This window comes from Danio rerio, chromosome 14 (genome assembly GCF_049306965.1).
Source record: "Danio rerio strain Tuebingen ecotype United States chromosome 14, GRCz12tu, whole genome shotgun sequence".
Taxonomy (NCBI): Eukaryota; Metazoa; Chordata; class Actinopteri; order Cypriniformes; family Danionidae; genus Danio; species Danio rerio.
In genome coordinates, this window is record NC_133189.1 from 4,012,391 (window position 1) to 4,022,896 (window position 10,506).

Genomic DNA, 10,506 nt, shown 5'->3' on the forward strand with positions numbered 1-10,506 from the left:
GAGTCCGGGCCGCTTCTGGCAAGGACTCGGCTTGTTTAACTGATGACAATCGATTAAATTCTTATTTTATCTAGTGTTTGTTAGCTCAACGTTTAATGTTAATTTGAGAAAATATCCATGGAATGACAGCAACAAAATAATTAGAATAGTAAAAGTTATTAAGAATTGATTTGGGCCGGAATCGGGCAGTGAGTCCACAGGCATTCGGCCCGAGTATGGCAGCCAGAGTCAGGCCGAGGGGTAAGTCTCCGGCAGGCGAGAACCTAGCCGGAACTGACCCGAGTGTATTTTGCTATCTGGAATGTAGTTACTCTGTCTTGACTAGTGCGGTTGAATGACACTTTCCTGGAGCACTGTACAAATATGGCGGCGCTATTGACGCATGCTCAGGGTCAATAGATGCAATATCTAGTGTTTATATCTATGTAAAATACCCTCTCTCATCTTTACATTTTATGGAATGATGTGCAAAAAAGGCCAATAGTATCGGGACCTAGCCTTTATGATGCAAGCTGAGATTGCATCGCTCAGAGATGCAATGTCAGACATGATGCACTCAATGGAGCTAGTGACGTCACGGTGAGGGTTAGGGGTGGGGTTATGTGAGCCCACCATAAAGCATTGGATGCAGCTCAGATTGCATCTGCACCAAGTCTGCAGCCAGACCCCTCTCAAAAAGGCCCTGCCGCTACTAACTATTTAGTTTCAGTTTTAATTTATATCAATTTACTGGATTAAAAGCGGTTTAATATCAAATATTGGTTATATCAGATTTCTATCGGCTTTATTTTGAAAATATACTGCGTAATGTGGGTTACCCTTAAAAGTGAAAAAAAAAAATATAAATTAAAAAGAAAAATATATAGGCTATTTAACAAAGTTCACATGTTTGAGCATAACTAAAGTTTTTTTTTTATTATTTCTGGACATCTTCAAAAATGCATGTTTAAAGTAGAAAATTAATCACAATCCATATTAAAGTTACAGGCACTCGATGAATAATGCACTGGTCACCTATCTTGCGAGCGTGTGGTCATTAAAAAAAAAAAAAAAAAAAAAAAAAAATATATATATATATATATATATATATATATATATATATATATATATATATATATATATTATTATTATTATTATTATTATTATTATTATTATTATAGTTGTTGTTGTTGAAGGGTATATATGCTGAATATTTAGCAATCAAAACCAAAACAAAATCTCGCAATTATTACATCCACATCATAACAAATGAAAAACATATTAGGATTTAAATCAAATAAAATAAAAAAAAAATGTCAATAATAATAATAAAACCAAGAAGGGTTTATATGTTTACAATATAGAGAGGAGTTTAGCTATTTGAGTAGCCTATATTCATAGTTCTGGTTGCTTTTCGAATTAAAAGTCTTCAAAATGTACCTTTAAATCAGCTTTGAAACTGGAGATTGAAATGGGAGATCTCGTGCACGCGTGTGGTCATGAATGCAACGACAAACACAATTGCGTGCTCGCGGGGCGCGTGCATGACTCATCAAAAACGCTGAGGCTTATAAAAGAAGACGCGCGCGCTCCGACAGTGCACTGCAGACTAGGAGCAGCTTTGAAACGCACTTCACTCAGCGCTACAACACCAGTGAGTACTTCAAGACTCTCTACGAAGCATTTACAACTATATTATATTGAATATATTGCTTTTAAAGTATTACATTGTGTTGCTTGCTGCAAGTTAAAGTCGTCTTTGTACTCGGAAGTGTCAACATAGCTGCTCATTTAAGCTGATATTACGTAATGTGCTGTGTTTAAATGGAGCAGCTCGAGTTCGCTCAGTGCTAACATATTCAATAAGGTTTTATGAATTTAGCATACGCGTTTAATCAATGGAGAACCACTTTTTGTAATAGACTACGACGTGCAAAATGTATTTAATCGCTACAGGGGAACTAATATCTGCCATTTGTTGTCGAAATGTTTACTTATTTTAAAATATGTCATTGCATGTGCATATAAAATGGATGCAAATGTGACCGAAATGAATGGAAGCAAGTGTTACGTAATGCTAAAAGTGCATTGAGGAAAAACTAGAGCTGCACTTTAATATGCAAAGTATGTGGGTTAACTACTGTGCAAATCTCTCTTCATAATCTCTACTACAGTATGCATCGTGATTGCTTCCGTTTAGACTACTTTCAAGTTCTGCAACTTCCTCTCTTTAATCGTTTCCCTTGTTTTGTTTTTTTTGCAGTGGCTCCCTACACACTCACATACTTCGCAGTCAAAGGTTTGTATGGAAGGCTGCCTCTTGTCACATGATTATGCATGCTTGATCCTTCAGAAAAATCTGGGAAGTGTTTTGTGGTTGGGTCGAGGGTTATGCAATGGAACAGCAAACAAAAGAAGTGCAGGTCATGCAATGCAAGTCATGCTATTCAAGTCATAAGGACTTTTATATTTGGTGGTTTATTTTATTTGGATTCAACTTTACAGGAATGGTTAAGTCAAAGCAGAAAATTACATTAATAGTTTTCCTATTTAGTTGTCATAAACCTGTGTTGAGCACAACATATGTTATTTTGAATAAGGTTGGAAAGTGGTGTCCTTTGACTTCTATACTTTTTGTTTTTCTTGTTATGGAATTGTTACCAATTTCTAACATTATTCAAAGTATCTTCTTTTGTGTTCAAAAAAATTGTTGCCTTGTTTATTTTAGTAATGCTTAATGATAATTATATGTGAATAACTGAAAGATATAAACTCTAAATTGTGAAAACCTAAAGTTTGCATTCAGAATTAAGCATTACTTTGCAATTACATGATAAAAAATGACAAGTCTGAATTTACAATTTGAAGCCTGATTTTTAGCAATTTGAAGCCTAAATTTACAATTCAATTCTGAAATTAGCAATTTTAAGTCTGAATTGACAAATTGTAGGTCTGAATTTAGCTATTTTAAGCCTAAACTGATCAATTTTAGGTCTGAATTTAGCAATATTAATGTTTGAATTTAGCAATTTTTAAGCCTGAATTTAGTAATTTAAAGGTTTAAATTGACACTTCTAAGCCTAAATTAGCTATTTCAAAGCCAGAATTTACTATTTTAAGCCTGAATTAGTAATTTTAAGTCTGAATTTAACAATTTTTAGGTCTCAATTTACCGTTTAGGCCTGATTTAGCCATTTTACATCTGCATTTTAAGGTTTAAATGGTCACTACTTAGACTATTATTTTAAGCCAGAATTTACTATTTTAGGTCTGAATTTAGCAATGTTAAGGTTTGAATTTAGCAATTTTAAGCCTGAATTTACGATTGTAGGCCTGATTTAGCAATCTTAAGCCTAAATTAGCCATTTTAAGCCTGAATTTAGTAATTTAAAGGTTTAAATTCACACTTCTAAGCCTGAATTAGCTATTTCAAAGCCAGTATTTACTATTTTAAGCCAGATTTAGTCATTTTAAGCCTGAATCTACAATTTTAAGTCTGAATTTAACAATTTTTAGGTCTGAATTTAGCATTTTAAGCCCAAATTTAGCAATTATAAGCCTGAATGTATCATTTTAGGCCTGATATAGCTATTTTAAGCCTGATTTTAGCAACATTAAGGTTTGAATTTAGCAACATTTAAGGTTTGAATTTACAATTTTAAGCCTGAATTAGCAATTTTAAAGCCCGAATTTAGCAATTTTAAGCCTGAATTTAAAAATTTAAGCCTGAATTAGCAATTTTAAGTCTGAATTAGCTATTTCAATTTACAATTTCAAGTCTGAATTTAAAATGAACTATTTCTTGTAACTGACTTTATTTACAATTGAGTTAATCAAATCTTACTCCTTTTCTCACAATTACAACTTTTTAAATTTTTATTTTGCAGCTATAAGAAGTTATTAGGCTTTTTCTCGTGCTTCTCTCTTTACATCTTATGATTTCTCACAATTTCTAAGAAGCTAGAATCGGGAGACCTTAGATGACAATAATGACCCAGTTTCTTTTCCAACTATAAAACAATCTTCCATGCATAACTGCATCAATAAACTCAGTGTTCAAAGAATAAAAGGCCGAACATTCATCGCTCCACTGATAATCTTTGGCAGCCTGCATGTTCTCCCAGTCCTGCCAGGTCTTTGTTGTCCAATCAAATTGCGACATTTGTCTGAAGGCATTTGCCCCAGTTTAAGGAGGGACTTTGCCATTGAACTTCAGCCCACACACATAGGGTTTATAAATTGTAAAATGACAGCACGGCTCCTCATAAACTATTATATGTATTTGCTTAGCTTGAAGATTAGCCTGTGTTTGCAGTATAATTGTGTTATCTGAAGTCATGCTATGTAGCTTGCATGTGACTATTGTAGACGTCTGTTGCTATAGTAACAACCTCCTGACCTGGAATCATGTGCTCCCTGCAGGCAGATGTGGTGCTTTGAAGATCATGCTGGCGGACAAAGACCAGCAGCTGAAGGAGAACCTGGTGACCTTTGAAGAGTGGATGAAGGGCGACTTGAAAGCCACCTGTGTGAGTTTCTGCATAGACGTTTGTTTTTAGTTAAAGTATAATTAATGCATGATTCAATACTAATTCTTAGTCCACATGAACATGAGTTTTTCCCCTTCTCATCCACATGCATGGTTTAAAGGAGAATTATCATGCCCCTTTTTTTTTAACCAAATTTAAAATAAGTCCCTAGAGTGGGTATGTGAAGTTTCAGCTCAAAATACCACACAAATAATGTTTGAAACCGCCCCTTTTAGGATCTGATTTTGTCATTTTGGCGACTGTCGCTTTAAATTCAAATCAGATTATGTTCTTTTTAAAAGAGGGCGGGGCTACAAATGCATTTGTCAGCATAGTGGCTGATTCAAAGAGAAGACTAACCTCCTATGCTAATGAGGGTGAGATGGCCACTAGTGGGCGGGGCTTTCCCCCTCTGATGACATGCAAAAGGGAAAATGTCAATCACAGTGGCTGCGTCCGAAACCACCTACTACTCAGTAGGTACTGCATTTGAATTTAAACGTACTACTCGGCCGTTAGAAAAGTACGTTCTATACAGTATGAATGTGAAAGTATGAATGGAATTCGGACGTACTACATCTGCCATTTTGTCATGGTCACGTGACGTACCTGCGTCAATTGCGTCGATTTACTTTCGTTAATGAATTTGCTCGCGTGGCATTATGGGATAGCGCAGCATGCATGGGATGGGCACTCTAGAATCTCGCCGGAAGAAGTAAGTCGTCCGGGTACTTCTCGCATACTGATTTTCGAATTCTATGAATTCGGACATACTACTCTGCTCGCATACAGATTTTAGCGTACCATATAGTATGGAAGTATGCGGTTTCGGATGCAGCCAGTGTTTCTGCAGACAGTTTTTAATCAAGTGCGACTTATAAAGAATAAAATAAATCAATGTTATAATTAGAAGCTGGTTATATTTACAGCTTGTTATCTGTGTTTAAACATCTTAAAGTGATTTTTGCATAATGGGTGCCCTTTAAGTAGACCATCACTCTTGTTACAAAAAAGTTATTTGCACGTATTTCTAATCCTCCTAGTCACTGACATTATCTTCAGCAGATACATGCATCACAAATAATGCAGTCCTAATAGAGGAAATCAAAATAATGTGACTTAATGATCAAATGTGCAGAGTCACGCTTTCCTAGAATTAATATTGGAGATATCTATCTATCCATCCATCCATCCCAAATGCAAAAACCTTGAAGTGCCATCTAATATTACCTTTTTTTTAATATTAGCTATTTTTCTCAGGCTCCTATATCTAGGTTCAGTAATTTAACTTATAGCGAAGAATAGGTTATTTCCATGTCTTTTACCATGAACTAACAGAACATTAACATAAGGGACCAAGAAAAAACGCTCCTTGTGGAAGAAAGTTCCACATGGCACTTGGAGGTTTTTGCATTTTAACTCTTTATATAATATAATATGATATAATTTAGGCGACGCAGTAGGTAGTTCTGTCGCCTCACAGCAAGAAGGTCACTGGTTCGAGCCTTGGCTGAGTCAGTTGGCGTTTCTGTGTGGAGTTTGCATGTTCTCCCTGCATTCATGTGGGTTTCCTCCAAGTGCTCCCTTTTCCCCCACAGTCCAAAGACATGCGGTACAGGTGAATTTATGTAGGATAAATTGTCTGTAGTGTATGAGTGTGAATGGATGTTTTCCAGAGATTGATTGTGGCTGGAAGGGCATGCACTGCGTAAAACAAATGCTGGATAAGTTGGCGGTTCATTCCGCTGTGGCGACCTCAGATTAATAAAGGGACTAAGCCGAAAAGAAAATGAATAATATAATATAATATAATATGGGGAAATAATCATCATATTGATAACTTATTCATTTATTTGTTTCAGGTCTTTGGGCAGTTGCCTAAATTTGAAGATGGTGACCTGGTGCTGTTTCAGTCCAACGCCATGCTGAGACATCTGGGTCGAAAACATGGTAAAATAGCTGTTTTAATGCAACTTCAAATCAGAGTGGAGTGGATTATAATAGAAAAACATTTGCAGCGTATACAGTCAGAGCATACTGCTTTGTGTACATTACTCCAATTTTAATTTTAGTTTTTGTAAATCCCTATTTGGGATAATTCGTTGCTACCAGCTGAATATGTATTATAATGAGCAAATCTATGCAAATGTCAACCTTGCCATAAAAAAATTGTAAAAACGTAAAACCCTTCATAAGGTTTTTTTTTTTTTCTTTTTTTTTTTTTGTAGGCTTGTATTATTAAAATGATCAACTCTCCTAGTCAATGTTTTTAAACCATTAATGAATATTTGAATTTACCAAAGTCATAGAAGTGCCAATTTTACATCAGTCAAATCCATAACGAAGAGATGTCTCATCCATAACCAAGCTTTTCCCTTATAAATGTAAAAATAAATTAACATTTGTTTTTTGTTCCATAGAGAGTCCACTCTTACTCTTCTGATTATTGTTTCTTTTGGGTTGTGCAGTTTAATTCACGGAATTTCTACAACGTTTTTTGTAAACTCACTAACTTTATGGTCCCATCCATAACGCATGTTTATTTTCTTCATTGAAAATATAAAAAAGGTTTACAGATTATTTTTTCTGACCTCATAACTGTGGTTTGGACTGAGCAGGCGATGGAGTAAGGTAAAAGTTGGGTGAGCTCTGCAAAAAAACGTAATAACTTATAAATTTAAGGCGCTTTAATCGAAAATATGAGATGCTACATCTATCTAAGACTTTACTACTTCACCTAAAACAGCTGGGTTCTCTATAAATCCAAATGGCGGGCAAACTACGTAAACTGTGGTTTGTAGTTTTGGGAAAATATAAGCAGATGTTTTCAACATACACTTTCTCGATGAATTTGTTTAGTTTTTACTGCAAATGTCACATCCATAACGCTGGAATTGCTCCGTGTTCATAAGTTTAGCATACTACAGTTTGGCACTCTAAAAATTAAACCCAATATACATTTTTTGTTGTTGTTTTGCATTCAGCTGCATATGGCAAAAACGACAGTGAGGCTTCCCTCATTGACGTGATGAACGACGGCGTTGAAGATCTTCGCCTGAAGTACATAAAGCTGATCTACCAGGAATATGTAAGCAATGATGTGATTTTTGTAGATCTCACAGACCTTGGGTGGAAAAAACTAAACTATTTTAGAGCAAATACATGATAAACATAGCTGTATGTATGAGCTCTTCTTATTGTGTCTGTAGGAGACCGGTAAAGAAGCGTTCATCAAAGATCTGCCCAACCACCTCAAATGCTTTGAAAATGTTCTGGCCAAAAACAAAACCGGATTCCTGGTTGGTGATCAGGTGAGATGTCTAGTTGGAACAACAGCAGCATTATTAAGTGGATGCTAAAGTTTTACCATCACTAACGCTTTATTTCCCTTCTCTCCAGATCTCATTTGCAGACTACAACCTGTTCGATCTCCTGCTGAATCTGAAGGTGCTTTCTCCCTCCTGTCTGGACTCTTTCCCGTCTCTCAAGAGCTTCGTGGACAAGATCTCTGCCCGTCCCAAAGTCAAAGCTCTGCTGGAGTGCGAGAACTTCAAGAAACTGCCCATCAACGGCAACGGCAAACAGTAAATCAACACTAGACAACGTCGGTACAACATTCTCCAACAACGACACTTACTGCTAAAACAGCCTTAACTGGTGCTCAATGATTTGCTTGATGTCTCATGTCTTTGTATGGAAATCTATTTTGTATGTCTTACTGTTTTGATAGTTTTTACTAACAGAAATTCCATGTATCAGTTATTCTGAATAATAAAAAAAAAAAACGTAAGCAACTGAAATGGCTTCAGTGATTCTTTTATATATTTGTTTTAAAATGGCACTGGTGCCTCTTAGCAAGAAGGTTGCTGATTGGAGTCCCGGCTGGGCCAGTTGGCATTGCTGTGGAATTTGTATGTTCTCCCTGTGTTGGTGTGGGTTTGCTCTGGGTCATCCGGTCTCACCTCCAGTCCAAACACATGTGGTATGGGTGAATTGGTTGCGCTAAATTGGCTGTAGTGTATAAATGTAAAAGTGATGTTTCCCAGTACTGGGTTGTGGCTGGGAGTATACTAGTACAGTATGTACGTATACTAAATTTAGGTAACCATATTCTGTATTTTAAAATTGCAACATATGACATGAAAATTGAGCATGTCTGGGGTAAGATGGAGGAGGCATTGACGAATCCAAAGAGTCTTGATGAACTCTGGGAGTCCTGCATAACGCTTTCTTTGCTGTTCCAGATGACTTTATTAATCAGTGATTTGAGTCATTGCAGAGATGTATGGATGCAGTCCTCCAAACTCATGATGGAGTCAGACACAATATTCATACTGTCTCCACTGCAGTATGACTTTATACTCTATACTGGACATTATTTCTGTTCGGTGACAAGACTTTTATCGAAGCAAAATCAGACCTTACTGTCCTAATTAAATCATTAAAAATCAAGGCATGATCATATCTTATTTCGGTAAAATAAGTGTATTCTAGAGGCCTTTGCCTTTCATATAAGCCACTTCTGATACCAAATGATCAACTAGAAGACAATTTATTATTTGTTGTTCCTAAAACTTGGATAGGCAACAACTTTTTTTCAGAAAGTGTATATATAAAAAAAACTATTCTTAATTTATTCATATTATAATTTATTAAATTATTTGTTTTATTATTTGTAAATTGTTTATTCATTTTAACATTAAAAAGTACAGTATTTGAAATGTTATGTTGCAAACATCTAATTGGTGTTTGTGTGTTTACACACACACACACAGACACACACACACACATATATATATATATATATATATATATATATATATATATATATATATATATATATATATATATATATATATATATATACACACATACACACACACACACACACACACAGTTGAAGTCAGAATTATAAGCACCCTTCAATATTTTTCTTTTTCAAATATTTCTAATTTAAATATTTTTCCTAATTTAAATATTTTATTTATTTCTCCTAGAGAAAGTATTATTTGTTTTATTTTGGCTAGAATAAAAGCAGTTTTTAATTTTTTAAACACCATTTTCAGGTCAAAATTATTAGCCCCTTTAAGCTATTTTTTTTTTGATAGTCTACAAAACAAACCATCGTTATACAATAACTTGCCTAATTACCCTAACCTGCCTAGTCAACCTAATTAACCTAGTTAAGCCTTTAAATGTCACTTTAAGCTGTATAGAAGTGTCTTGAAAAATATCTAGTCAAATATTATTTACTGTCATCATGGCAAAGATAAAATAAATCAGTTATTAGTAATGAGTTATTAAAACTATTATGATTAGAAATGTGCTGAAAAAAATCTTCAATCCGTTAAACAGAAATTGGAGATATAATTTTTTAGAAATAATTTTTTTTTAATTAGAAAAGACTTTTTTTATGTAATACAAAAAGTTTTAAATCAATTTACAAGAGAAAGCAATTTTAAAGGATTTGAACATCTTTGCTGATGAATGAATAAAATCTGGCAGGTTCAAAGATAGTGGTATTCAGATTAAATTATATGGTGTTTTTGGGCTGCGCTTTTCCCGAATGTTTGAGATGTGTCTGACATTTATTTTGGTATGTAAACTAAATTACAAGTTAGTGACTTCTGTGCTTAATGGGGAGAAATATGTGACAGTCTTTTCGTGCACAGTTTCTAATATTCAGAAAACTCTTTTCCTTTTCTTCTTTGACATGTACATTGATTATAAATATATAAATAAAATAATAAAATATATGTACAGTTGAAGTCAAAATTATTAGCCCTCCTTTGATTTTTATTCTTTTACAAATGTTTCCCAAATTATGTTTAACAGAGCAAGGAAATTTTCACAGTATTTCCTATAATATTTTTTCATTATCTTAATTGTTTTATTTCGGCTTGAATAAAAGCAGTTATTCATTTTTCTTAAACCATTTTAAGGTCAATAAATTCAGTCCTCTTAAGCATTATTTGCTTTCGATTGTCTACTGAACAAG

General features: G+C 34.5%; 1 protein-coding gene across 2 annotated transcripts; it reads left to right on the forward strand.

Annotated features, from left to right (window-relative positions):
• Window positions 1-1,557: 1,557 nt before the first annotated feature.
• On the forward strand, window positions 1,558-8,308 carry gstp1.2 (glutathione S-transferase pi 1.2). 2 transcript variants are annotated; one of them, NM_131734.3, is given in 7 exon segments: window positions 1,558-1,633; window positions 2,243-2,278; window positions 4,402-4,508; window positions 6,371-6,458; window positions 7,493-7,596; window positions 7,718-7,819; window positions 7,908-8,298. In NM_131734.3, coding segments are annotated over 7 exon segments (627 nt in total). In that variant the 5' UTR covers window positions 1,558-1,632; the 3' UTR covers window positions 8,097-8,298.
• Window positions 8,309-10,506: the final 2,198 nt, after the last annotated feature.

Bases quoted from the DNA above. Each gene is read 5' to 3' on its own strand.
- gstp1.2 (XM_073921683.1), top strand. From the start codon at position 6,431: ATGCTGAGACATCTGGGTCGAAAACATG. The intron at 6,459-7,492 runs GTAAAATAGCTG...TTTTGCATTCAG, and splicing joins ACATCTGGGTCGAAAACATG to CTGCATATGGCAAAAACGAC. The intron at 7,597-7,717 runs GTAAGCAATGAT...TTGTGTCTGTAG, and splicing joins AGCTGATCTACCAGGAATAT to GAGACCGGTAAAGAAGCGTT.